The 13632-nt window shown below is 36.8% G+C and overlaps 1 protein-coding gene across 1 annotated transcript in view; it reads right to left on the reverse strand.

Moving 5' to 3' along the window:
- Positions 1-6927: 6927 nt before the first annotated feature.
- SLC6A2 (solute carrier family 6 member 2) overlaps positions 6928-13632 on the reverse strand; it is a 56376-nt gene continuing 49671 nt past the window's right edge. The window contains exons 12-15 of the mRNA XM_062499700.1: positions 12450-12550; positions 10316-10483; positions 8531-8602; positions 6928-6951 (exon numbers count right to left, since the gene is read on the reverse strand). Of these exons, the coding sequence (XP_062355684.1) occupies positions 6928-6951; positions 8531-8602; positions 10316-10483; positions 12450-12550 (365 nt within the window). The remainder of the gene's footprint in view (positions 6952-8530; positions 8603-10315; positions 10484-12449; positions 12551-13632) is intronic.

The raw sequence follows: 13632 nt of genomic DNA on the forward strand, positions 1-13632 counted from the left end.
AAATGGTTTCAGCTCCACTAAAAAAAGTTAAATAAAATCATTGTTACCTATTCTTCATTTATGTTGGGTTAAGAGTCTTCTTTTCCTGGCTGATCTGTAAATTAAGAACAAGGTGCTTATGGCTATTACTACTTATGGCAAAATTAACAAGGCAAAAGGAATTTATTGTAAAAAGGAGACCAGTGTAGCCTTGGAGAATTAGGGTATCTGTGCTATGCAGCTTGATTCATGCTCCTAGAAGGTCTTGATTATTTCCTTTTACTGTATGGTTTTGAAAGTTTTATTGCATTACTGTAGTTATTTTGCTGAAAGGAGTACAAATGTAGGAATTAATCTGCCCACTGCATCCACTGGACACCAAAAGGATGTGAAGGTTGAGAAGGTTGAGAGCCGTGTAGGTTTCCAGCTTTTAGGATTTTGTTTTCAGCTGTCTGCCAAGCCAAGGACCAGCTGCTCTGCAAAGCTGTAGCTTGAATAGTATTGACAAAACCCAAAAATTTCATTTCAGCTTTTAATTGACAGAAGTAAATTCTTGGTACATAATCCTTTTCTTTATACTCTTTTTATGTGCATATTTGTCAGATTTTATTTAAATAATTTTATACACAATATTGGGATAATCTGTTACATTAATGCACAGCTTAAAACAATTCTTATTTACACTGATCACAGAAAGACAGAGGTATGAGGACAAATACTTTACATTCACCATCTTTATCAGCATTTTAATTATAGTTAACCAACACACATCACACACATCCATATCCATATTTATAAGAAATATAAGTTGTTTCTAATTATACACATGGGCATGTAGGTGTCTCCCTTTGAAAATAAAAATAATGAAAAAAAATTGAAATGCCGTTTTCCCCAGATAACCAAAGACTTAAAAAAAAAAAAAGCAAAATCGACCTGCAGTTTGCACAATTAATGGAATCAGGCATGGAAACATGGTGGCTGTGTTTGGACGCTTTTGGTCACTGGGGCACTTTGGAGAGTATTTTTACTAGTGGCAAGTTTTGAGCTCCTATGAAGACTTATTCCTGAAAACTGCAATGTGTTCCCTTGCTTTGTAAGTAGATCTACTGGACACCAACACATTTGGTTTATTGTTAAGTCATCTAACAACACAAAATTGCAGCCAAAGGATACTCTGGATTTTTTTTTTGTTTTTTTTTTTAAGAATATAAATTAAAAACACATGACTTCATTCTATGAGATTAAGGCAGCAATGGAGAATATTGTGCTACAATGTGCATTAGCTGTAGGTAATGTTCTATTCTCCTGTATCTCATTTTTACATTTATAGTCAAAGGCCAACATATTAATGAACTAGACTGGCTGACTACAAAATCTTATAATGGAGAGATAGGTCTTGTGTGATAACCTTGTTACATCAAAGTTGATTTTCTCGCCTTACAATATACATATATTCTATGAAAATTAAAAAAAAAAACTGGTAAAAATATTAAAATATTTCCTATACAGAGGTACCCTTATCTAAGTTAAATTCTTGTCACTGCTATAAAAAGGCATTAAAAATTAAGTAAAACACTGGTGTAAACCAAGTAAATGCTCACTGTAAAGCTTTTATTTGTAAGGCAAATCTTCATCAGACCTATTAGGATTTATTTTCAAAATGTACTGTTTGGAGGTTCTCCCTTTCTAACTGATATTGCCCATAGCTAAGGAGAGCTAAGTCTTGAAGAAAGGTTCACAGAGAGTGCAAGGTAAATTACAAATGCAGGTCACCTGCAAGCTTGATGCCTCTTGGCAGTGACCAAGAAACATGACACCTTCAAAAGAAAGCCATCTTAAGGCTTAGTAATTCTCTTAGTTCACTGAATTTATTCTGTTTCCTTATAATGAAAATAGGCAACTCATGTTTAGTACAGCAGCTAAAGAAACACCTTAAGAAAGGAGGAAAGCAAAGCACGTGGGTGACTCAATCTTGCTGTCAGTGCTTGGGCAGGAGAGGGCCCCTGTTCTTGTGGAAATTAATGCAGCCATGGTTAATGTACACGAGGGTCACGTGCTGGACTGAGACTCAAACCTCTCCATTTATCCCCTGCTCTTCCCAGCCACTCAGACCTAGAGACCTCCATGTCCTTCTGAGAGCACAATTTCACTGAGCACAATCAAATCTGTGTCATTTCTATTCTTGTGGTGTCTCCAGTTCCTTGGCCTGCTTCTGCTCCTCAGTCACACAGTGACTGCAATCTGTCTAAGCACATTCTGGTTTTTAATGGTGAAGGAAAACCAATCAAAAGCTATACTTAAAAGGGACTGTATTACCCTGTAATGAGTGTTCTTTTACTGATGGAATGTTTTTATTGCCAATGTAGCTCTCTGTAGCGGTCTCTGATGAATTTAGATGCACCAAAATTTGATGTAAATTTGACCAGTACCACTGTACAAATTAATCACTTTGCACTGATTATCTAGGTAAGCCCACAGTCACCAACAGGAACATGGATATGAGTCAGAGGAAGGTAGCTGAGAAAGTCTCCCAGGTTGTTTAGGGATTTAATCTGAAACATCATGCTGGCCTTTACATTAAGAAAATCGGGTTCTTACATGAGGTGATCTGTGGACCACAATTATTCCTAGAACTGAGAAAATGAAATGTGTTAGAACAAAAAGGTCTAAGTTTACATCTCCAAGAGGCTCAGAGTTCACACTATTTCTGCAGGTAGGGCTATACACTGTCATTGATTGAACTGTGATAGCTTTCTATCACAGTTTCTAAGTGAGCCCTTCAGGCTCATTTAAAAATGTTTAAACATGGCACTGCAAATAAAAAATGTTTAACTTTCACCTCCTTTGAAATTATTGAGCTACAGTTTTAATTTCATTCTTAAGAAAGAAATTTTTAAACATTTGCCAGTTCCTCATGAAATTTAGTGATGCAGTCCAGGATATGAATGAAAACTATCTACTCTCATAAAAACAAATATCTGCTAATTAATGCTGTATGAATTGGAAGAACTGCAAAAGAGACATTAACAGCAAAAGAACTTTGATGTGGCCTCCTACAACCTAACAATACAAAATAAACTTAATTCATGTCAAAACAATAGCATAAGAAGTAAATGTATATACAAAAATTTTGGGCTTGACCCTTTTAAATAATAGCACTTAAATGGTATTTTGCTGGAAAGAAATGAACAAGTACAGGAGATTTCCTCTGGGAAAAGTACATACAACACACATTGCACGTGCAGTTAGGGAACATGCACAGTAGTAACAGCCAAGTAATTCTCCCGCATTCTAAATTTAAAATATCATGTTTTATCCTGGATATCCTGCAGATTCCCTAACTATGGTAAGATGTCTTTCAAGTGTTGCCAGGGTGTATGTCTCAGGACATGACTGAACACAAGAAGGACTGATAAAAAGATGTGGGTCAAACAGGGGCCCAGTAACAAATAGCACTAGGGCTTTTTGGACTATTGCCTTGAAAGGCCCACTGTTTCTTCCAGAAATCTAAATCTGTGGAGTTTCAGTAATGTACCTTTAGAATAGTTCCAAGGATGTGAAGAATTGTCTGTCTGAATGATGGCAGGTAGGGGTTCAAAGAGAGAATGGGGCCGCTCTTGCCTTGGTGCTACCTAATTTTCTGTGGATTGAGGAAACATTATGGATCACAGGCTGGTCCTTTTCACTGGTGAAAAGAAAGGCCAGAGGAGAGATACTGGGATATGACAGCTTCTTCCTTTATCAGATTTAGAAAAGGCTTTCAAGGAAATATTTTCTGGAACTGTCAAATGAGCTCTTTAATTGCTTCACTGAACTCTTCCCATGGGTTGTTACCCAAACAGCAAACATAATTAGCAAGCAGATGATTCTGCAGCTTGTACCAAAAAATTTCTTCTTTAAATGTGAGCTGCCTATTCAGTCAGCACATGCTTGCAATTCCACAGGGATATCTGGGAGAGTGGCATTCCCCAGAGAGGATCTGTTTTGGAAATAGCTACAGCTGAGGGGAAGGGTGAGCTGCTGGGCTGGAAAGCCAAGATAGAGTTAGGGGAAGACTTGCAGTCATGGAGACATGGATGATAAAGACCTTTGATTTTAACTGCAAGTGTTATAACTGAAGGCAGATGAATATCTTTGTGGCATTTGATATTTTCCATATTGAAAATGTATTTGGGAACCCAAAGCAGGTGTGTAAGAGGAGGTGGGTGCCCATGCTATGGCTTCTTATTGGACTGTCTGTACCATATCACTGAGTGGAGGAAATGAACATAACCTGGTCATTGCAGAAGTATTTGTCATTTGTACAGAAGCTAGTTAGTCATCATCCAAGAGGCATGAGGTAGTTCATCATCTTATTCTGTGGAGAATTGAAGACATTTGTCTCTAGGACAGAAGTCATATTATCTGGGGGGAGACTTTCTTTGGGCAACATCTTGAATTTAAAGTCTACTTATGCAGTCATGCACTGTGTATTGTCTTTCTCATCCTGGCTAATTCTAGTACTAAGATTCCTACTCTCTTTGATAAGACTTTTGTATTCTGTATAGATTGCAAGTTCTTTACCTAGAAAACCTCAGAACAAGGTGGCAATAGTGCAATGTAGTCCTGAGCTATAAATACTACACTAAACCCAAGAAGTTACACAGTAACAGGAATAAAAATAATGCAGTCGGTAATTGCCTTGGGAGTTGGTACTAAAAATGCAATCAAACCCAAACACACTGGCTAAAGCTGATTTCACTCCCATCTATGGTAACTTTACTCCTATGTCAGAGCAGAGTAGTGAGGAAATGTAACTTTTCCTTTGTGGGCTGTGCTGCAGGGATGGTGCTGATGGACTGTGTCACAAGTGAATATTGGTGGAGGGTTTTTAGCATTTCCAATCGTGAGCCAGCCAAACAATGTGTAAAGTGACAACCTATTAAAGCTCCATGTTAAGCAGCCCCTAGAACTTTCAAAACTTGGTAATTAAATCTATGCTAAGAAGCTTTTGAGCCGTGCCAAGACAGTGACTGAAGCAGCTGTATTGTTGAAAAGCAGGCTTTAAAACAGTGGAAAGATTCTCATGTAGTTTGGCAAACAATAAAAATGAGATTAACTGGGAAGTTGGTGGGATGACTTTTTTGAAGCCTTCAACTTATTTTCACTATTTAGCCTTTTGTGTAATTACGGCATTAGAACTGCAACATTTGGAATTCCTTTATTATTGAAATATATTTAATAACAGGGTTTAAGCAGCTGTTGGCCATCAGCTGGGCCAGAAAATAAGACTTCCTTTATAATTAGAAGAAAGTATTCTTTGGGTTTAACTCCCTATTTAATTTAAACTACTGTTTGTCATAGAGACTCTTCAAGAGAAGGACAACACTTGATTCGTTCTGAAGTATTGAATATGTTGGAGGAAAAGAATGAATAAGGAGAGAAATTTCCCTTTCATTATTTTGAACAGAAATCAATGTTAAATAGAAAAAGCCCAAAAGCACTTGGCACTTTAAAACTTGACTATTTAAATAAAGAGAACAACTCAACAAAAAATGTTTTACAAATAAAAAGGCCCATCCATTTAAAAGGTCTTTTTTTAAAAAGAGGAAGCACTACATACATTTAAAAGACAAGCTCAGTTGGATGTATAGAGACAAAAAAATATCAGAGGTAATGTCTAGAAGTAAACTGTGGGTTGGATCCAGCTGAGAAGCTACTGACTCTGAAAATTACTGTAGACCTAGTCATAAATAATTACAAGAACTAACTCAAAGCTACTGAATGTAGTGATCACTTGAAAGCTCCTACAGTGACAAGTGACCACAGAATAAGAAAAGCACCCAAATGCAGAGTTTGTTCTGTGTCTTCTACTTTGCATAATACTACTAGAGAACAGAGCTGGAATAGGTTTAGAGAGCTGACTGTGCCTAAAATATACTTTTAAATTATTCATCAAAATCTTACTATGTTTTGGTAGGTAAATCCTGATTAAATTACAATAATAACATGTTCACAGGAGGGCAATAAAGCCAGTTTGGTTTTTTGTGCCACTTGGTAATATATAATTCTAAAAATTATCTCTTCTTATGTATTTTACATTCTTTTTTTGGAACAAAATACAAGAAAAAGCTGAGAGTCTGTCTATTTGGATGTAACTTTTATGCTTAGCTGGAAAAGTCTGCAGAGTGTGGATCGTATGATAAAGCAATTTCAATTGTTGATTTAAGGGAATTTCTCTTTCATGAAGTACACTGTGATATTAAGCTGTATTCTGCACTAGTAACTGTAACAGGAATTCTCTTCCTGCTGCTCTTCAGCTTCATTGTAATGGAACTGGTCAGAAAATGGACATGTACATCAAAGACAATGTGTTTCACCAAGAGAAGGAACTAATAACAAAACCACTGAAAATGAAGTACTGAGTCTTCATTTCAGAAGGATGCAAACTCACATCCCAAAGGACAGTATGGCAAGAAAGCTAATGAATGACATGAGTACATAGTTAAAATTGATCTTTTGTCATAACCGAGGTGTACTCTTTCCTTAGATCTAAGAGTGCTCAGGTGGTGTTGGTTTAAAATAGGTTGTGGCATGAATATCTGAAGACGTTATTACTGTCAGAAAAGTTTAATTCACTTCTTCACAATAAAAAAGCACTTAACTTATGCTGATTGCTCTTATCCTCTGCTCCCCCCTCCTCCACTTCTGCCTATAGCAAAACTCACAAGTTTTGGTCATGAAGGGATCTCATGGCACCAAAGGATGCAAGAAAAATTAAATGGAGTCTTTAAAGATCAGTTGAAGCCAAGTAATAGAAGGGAGGCATTGACAACAGAGAGCAGATGTCTTCCCTCAAAGAGTCAGTAGATAAGCTCTGGTCCAAGCATTAGTGAGGGAGCTTTGAACTTGACTTTTCTGTATTCTCAGTTTAGCTGAACGTGGGCTTTTTCCTTGATCTGTTGGTTGTCATATTGTTAGCCAGTGTTGGAGCTGTAAGGAAACAAAAGTGGTTGTCAAATTACATCATTGATTCAAATGATGATGCTGACAGATAAATTTTTTGACAAGTCTAGAGTTACAAAGACGTTTCAAATAATGGATAGATTATCCACTCAGTAATTAAATTTCCATGTAGTCCAGACTGCAGTGAGAAATGCACTCAATGTAAAGGCTGCTTAGATCTCAATTCAGTTTTAAAATTCAGAACTGTCAGACATATATGGGAATAAAATATTTGTGTTTGTTTGGTTACAGTAGGCAGTCTATTGTTTACAATCTTAAACATTGTAAACAAAACACTAAATATGCTTTAGCACTAACAAAGTCATTCTAGCTGTTCATTGAAGAAGGGAGCAAATTAAAATGCTCTTATGCTTGGCATGGTTTAACTTTAGTAGTTTACTTCAGAGGACAGCATTTTTTAATTTATGTGAAATTAATTTGCTATCTTCTTGTCATAGATTTGTGTTCAGAAGACCAGCATTGTGGAATGGCTACTGATAGCCCTTTTACACAGGAACATCTGCCCCTGGAAACACTGAGTTACAGCAGGAACAGTAAATCATCTGACAACTGAGGGCAGAAACAGAAGAAAGAGAAGGCAGGAAGACGTGCTGTGCTATTTCATATTCTTGGCCACATCAAATAAATTGTGGTCATGAAACAGGAAGCCTATTTGTGCTTTCATTCTGCATCATATAAATCTACACAGATTATTTCCTTTAAAAGCCAAACTTTACTTCAAACAATATCTTTCAGAATAAGCAAAAGCCAGATTTATTTTTTCAGTATTAACATAAAAACCATCACTATAAAATCTGGGTCACGTTTTGTGGAGGTGTGCATAATTCTAGTTGCTTTCAACTTTGAAGACAGAAAGTGGTCCAGAATGAATGCTGATAAGTGTAACAAGCTTTGCATTTGCATCCTCTTTATCTCCTACATAAAGGAGTTTATTTCAATAAGCTCATTTTATTTGCTAAAAGGAAAGCAGTATTTGGAAATCTATAGCATATTTTTCATGGCTTATGAAGTCTCAGTGTTTTCAATCAACTCTAGTCCTTTGGGGAAAGCCAATTCCATGTAACCTGGTCCATCATTTCAGGACATTCATTATAGGTAAGCTCTGACACTGGATTTTTTTTTTGCTGTTTACCATGTGCTGTGGGATATAAATACAGTTTTGGAAACAGGACTTCAGGTTGCTGTGCAGTACTGAGTAGTGAGAGGCCATGACCTCTTCAAATGCACATGATAGTTGAAAATACCTTTGTTTCTTGGTGAGATCTCACTGTATTCAAAGACAATCTAAAATACCAGATTCAGGTGATCTTAAAATTGAGAAAATTGAGAAAATCTGCCTCTACTCAGTCACAGAAGGAAGGTCCCAAAAGCCTTCCAAAAGCATTGATATATGTGGTACTGAGCCTCCTGCATCTTGTCATGCTGGCAGAAATAAAGAACTACAGACCTGCAAAGACCATGAGGAGATTGGTGCAAACCTGTAGTTGTTGCTAAAGACAGGAAAGGGTTGGTATCAGGAGAAGAAGCACGTGAAAGGTGTACAAACCTTAAACTGCCTGACATTTCCTTGGGCCACGAGTTGGTGCTCATTTTCAGGTGTGATGCAGTAAGCTAGTCTCTAAACCAGACAGGAAGAAGAGGAAAAAGTCAGCCATATGAGGTGGGATTATGTATGTAATCCCCAATCTATAGTGGGGAAGTAGCATGAACTTTATTCAAAATGGTAACTTAAATCTTTAATATCAGTGCATCATGTGCCTTTATTCAGTCACTGAGAGAATAAGCCTATTATAAGCCCTTGGGTGTTAGCCTTTAATATAAGAAGAAACAGCAGAGAGTTTATGCAAATACTAAGTCCAAATATTTAGCAAGTGCATATAGAAAAGAACTTTAGGAACAAGTTGATATCACAGGTCTTAGATGCCCTAAATTCATGCTTTTCTGTTAGTGCTGTAAGAGGGTTGGCCAGCCCCAGAGTGAGAGAGGAACGGGGTATTGGTATTTTCCAGCTCATCTCCCTTGTCTACCCTGTGCTGTGCCCTTTGAGGTCACATGTAGATTTTGGTTTATTAGGAACTTTCAAACAACTGAAGGTGTTTCTATTAGATTAGGTTCGTACCTTTACTCATTCTTTTAAGAGCCTCAATTTGGGGCATCATATCTCAAACTAGTTACTTGGATGTCATGTATTAGCCTTTTGCCATGATGCTCGTGGGAAAACTGGGGAGTTGCTCTTTGCAGGGGCAGTAACAGACAACCCAGAACTTGCTAACAATACAGATGAATGAGAGAATGTGGTTTTGGTCAAAGGCTTTTCCATCCCCATATCAGTAAACCTGGGCAAGAGGGCAAAAGCCTGATGGGCCAGTACAAATTATTCCTTGAGATGCTCCTAGAAAATGTATTTGTAACTCATTCAGGATGGAACAAAGCAAAAGGCTTACAGAATTGCTGAAAATGAGATCTAGAAATTGTGCATAACATTCAGTGGGAGCTGGTGAAACGGGGCAGCTGAGGAGGTCCAACTTTGGGGCAGCTTTCTGAGGTTAACATTGCATGAGATCCCTGTAATGTTTCAGAAACAAGACCTTTGGTCCTTTGGATTTGCAGGGTCACTGTGAGGGGGATGTGACCTATCTATGTAAAGGTTGAGATCCTATTTTCTGCTTAGTTCTGTGTGTGGTGTTGGTCCAATGATTTGCCTGAGAGCATCAAAATCTTGCTACACCATTGTGTAAGTGTAGCTGTAGGAAAGGAGAGCAGTAGAACTAGGTGTAAGTCAGTGGGTCTAGACAAGGCTATAAAATTACCATTATATGGCAAAAAAAAATGGTTGTGTATAATGGTGAGGAGGCTTCTGAACACCATTAAAGGTTTTAAGAGTAGAAATAATAGTGAGGGTATGGAGACAGTGAAGTTAAAGTTAATATGATCGTAAAAATTATATGGTTAGTGAACCTTAATCATGTCCCATTTTGACCTGATAAATAAAGAAAAGTACAGAACAGTTGGAAGACCATACCTCATGGCTGAATATGAAGATACCATAATTTGTATGTTCTTTGTTAATAACAAAAATTTAATCTCATAAATTTGATCAATTACATGCATAAAAAATAGTTTTTCACAATTATTATGCTGCTGTCTAGAAAGCTATTTTTTTTCTAGAAACTCAAACAGAATGCAATAATCCTACTGATCCACCTGACAGATGGATTCAAAAGGTCACTCATAAGTAATAAGTTTTGGCAGAGAAATAAACTGCCAACTTAGACCCAGCCATTTCATTTCACAGCAACATTTCATGACATTTGATTAGTGTTCCACTTACTTCTTTAAAGGTCCCACGCACATTCATAAATTTATAGATGATATAGGCAGGCACAAGGATCATTGAGGATAATGCTATTCCCCAGCCAATGCGGTTTGCCCACAGAGGGAAGGTGTAGTCATCATAGGTCAGAGGTTTGAAATTTATTATGCTGACTATCACGACGAACTAGAGAAGAAAGTAGAAAATGAACCACAGTTTTAAGATGAAGAACCTCACTGGAACTGATTCCAGGTGCTTTATTAGGCAGCCCTACAGTATATTTGAAGTCAGGTTTATGATTTACCTTCACCCTGTTTATTTTGTGCCTCTTACTGCTTAATCTGTTGAAGTTCTTGATGTGTTTACTAGTATTAACAGTTCATTTTAGCTACTGTGGACACAGATTATCTGAAATTTTGATAGAGAGATCAGGTGATTCTCCACTACTGCCTTATTTAAACTAGTGTTTCAGATGTAGAAAAGGGACTCTGTAGTCAAGAAATAACTATTCAGGATCTATTGTTTTTACTTTCTTTGTTTTCCAGGAATATTAGACTTCCTTCAGAAGCTTTGTATACACTTTTTAATGAGAGGCATAATGCAAACTCAAACATGATACATGTACTGAGGAAAGGTAGAGCAGTCTTATGACCTGGAAAACAAAGGGTTTTTTTGCTTCCTGTGCTTCCCTGGCCACAGTGGTAGATGCAAGAAGGAAAGGGTAGGGTACCACCCTGCTTCTGTCGTGTTGAATTTCTATGGGTTGTGTAACATGCAGATAACGTTGATTTGGTTCTTTGGGGCTATATATTCTGCTCCTTATTTAAATTTCCAATGAAAATATTTTGAGCTTAGGGTTTCAAAGACTACACCAGGATAGTATGGGTTAAAGGAAGATGATAGTGTGGAATCTAGTTAGAAAAATACTAATTCTGTTTTGTAAATTTTTTTGGTTGCAGTCAATATGGAGAAAGAATTTCAAGAACTTCCAGATGGAAAAAGAAGTATGCATCCTGATGGATGAGAGATGCATTATCTACAGATTTCTTCTCACCCTCATGTTTTCAGGTTTTTCTAGGAAGGTACTGAGGCTCTTTCACTGAGACATCTTAAACTACCTGAAGGTTAAACTGATGGGCTCTCCACCTTTAGCTAGATTGTCACCATGCTCATGACAAAATGTAAATTTTCAACTGTCTCCTTGTGTGCAAAACTTAAGGATGCTCCAGCATTTTCCTGTTCTGCTTGAGTCAGCCTTCTGGAAGTGCTGCAGGATATATGTTTAAAAGGATAATTAATACAGGCTTGGTAGGTGCTTATGAATGAATTGGGGTCATAGCTTTAACATCTAAAGGAAATGTGGACCCGTCCTAAAAGCCTATCCAGCACATATTTGCAATACTAGTGCTGCTTTAAGGTTGCACAGCTTTAATGCAAGCAATTGTCTCCTAAAATCATAATGAGGTCAAATTTCAGTGTTATTATCCTGACCTTTTGATTTACAAATATGCATAGGAAGAGATTCCAATATAAACTCTTGGTTAGTACTGAATCTAACCTTTACAAAGCAACCAAATTCACACTTTGGGATTTTTTTGCCCTAATGTAATGGAACTCTTGTTTTTTTCCAACAGGCAGCTTGCAAGGTATATTTTATACAATTCTTCAGTGTTAGACACATCTAATCACAGGTGTAGTTGCATATTAATTTTTCTAAGGTGTCATTCCACAATTTGGGGGATCTTGCTATTCTCCAATCAAAAATGCATTCTTGCTAACACAATCTCTTATCCCTGTCTAGCTTATTTTCCCAAGGGAATGGTTTGTTTAATATGCAGAGGTGCTGCAGGGACAGGGAGGACACTGCCTAAGTGTTCCTTGAGAAAAGCTGCCTTCTTAGAATCATGCTAAAATGAAGGAACAGAAGAAGACCACAACCACCATTAGCTTCTCTTTCACAACTGAAATGTATTATCCAAAATATAACCAGCGTATAATCTCAAGGAGAAAAAAGAATTAAATTGGAGTGTCTCCTATTCATTCCAACAGTCACTGGCATAGCAATAGGTATCTTGCTCTTGGTATGTATTTTATATTCTGGGAAGCAATGCACTAATATTCTTTCCATGATGGAATAATTATCAACACTTACCAATAAAAAAGCAGGACTAACAAATTTCCAGCACAGTCTCCAGTAGAGGCCTGGTTTGAAGCCCATCATTTGTTGGATGTCTTCACTGAATCTGTCCACACCTAGAATGAATGTGAGCATGAGACTGACTTCAGTCTAAACTGATGAGATGCTGGCATACCCAAAATATCTTTTTCAGAAACCAGACATGAATGACTTCCAAATCAGAAGACATAAGAACTAACATTAATCTCCTTTCAATGTCTAGATGTATGTTTGACATCACTGTATCTCACTTAAATGCCTGTAAGCACTTAAGGCCTGTTGCAGACAGCAGCATTACCACTGAAAAGAAGAATTTCACAAATATCTAGAATTTAAGTTGTAAATAGGATGCAGTTTTTAAAATAAGTTGTGGATTATTGTAACCTATTTCCTCTATGTTGTTATGAGTACACTGCAGGAAAATGTAAATCCTTGTTCACACAAACTGCTTGCTGATAATTAGATAGATTCAAACAATTCTTAATTTATCAAAGGAGAGTTCTTTGTTCCACTTAAAGGCATATTTACCTTAGAGTGTTTTATTGAACACCACAGAATATTCTTTGTATCTATTACAAATATAATTTCATATTTATGACTTTTCCAGAAAACTTGGGCAATTCTTCTTCTGTTTATTGCAAGTATGTATAAAAGCACATCACTTTAGAATGGGGTGATTAACACTGATATAAAATGGGGGAAAAAGTATCCTTCTCTTTTTTCTGTGAAAAGAAAACAGTCTCTGACTTTACACCTTAGAGACATTGACTCTGTGCCTTCTGTCATGTCAGACTATTTGTTTATAATTTATTTTGTGCTATGTGTTCAGGAAGTTTACTTTTAATCATGAACTCATTATGTAACCAGCAGAAATGCAGCTTTTTACCATGAATATTTGTTTATTAGAGAGAATGTATAGTTTTCCATAAAGATTATTTCCCTTTATGTGGATCAGTTCAGTACACTTTATTTAATTAATTTAAGTAATTGGGACAACTTGAATTAGTTCATTGTACATAATAGGATGCAAAGTATTCTTAGGGTGTGGACATTTGAGCGCAAATGTCTCAAAAAGTTTCCGGCTCCCAGTATTATGTCCAGGTGAAGAGAAATAGCCAAGAAGGATCTTCAGATGCTCTTTAAACTTAATCTGATTCTA

This window comes from Cinclus cinclus, chromosome 11, assembly GCF_963662255.1.
Source record: "Cinclus cinclus chromosome 11, bCinCin1.1, whole genome shotgun sequence".
Lineage (NCBI taxonomy): Eukaryota > Metazoa > Chordata > Aves > Passeriformes > Cinclidae > Cinclus > Cinclus cinclus.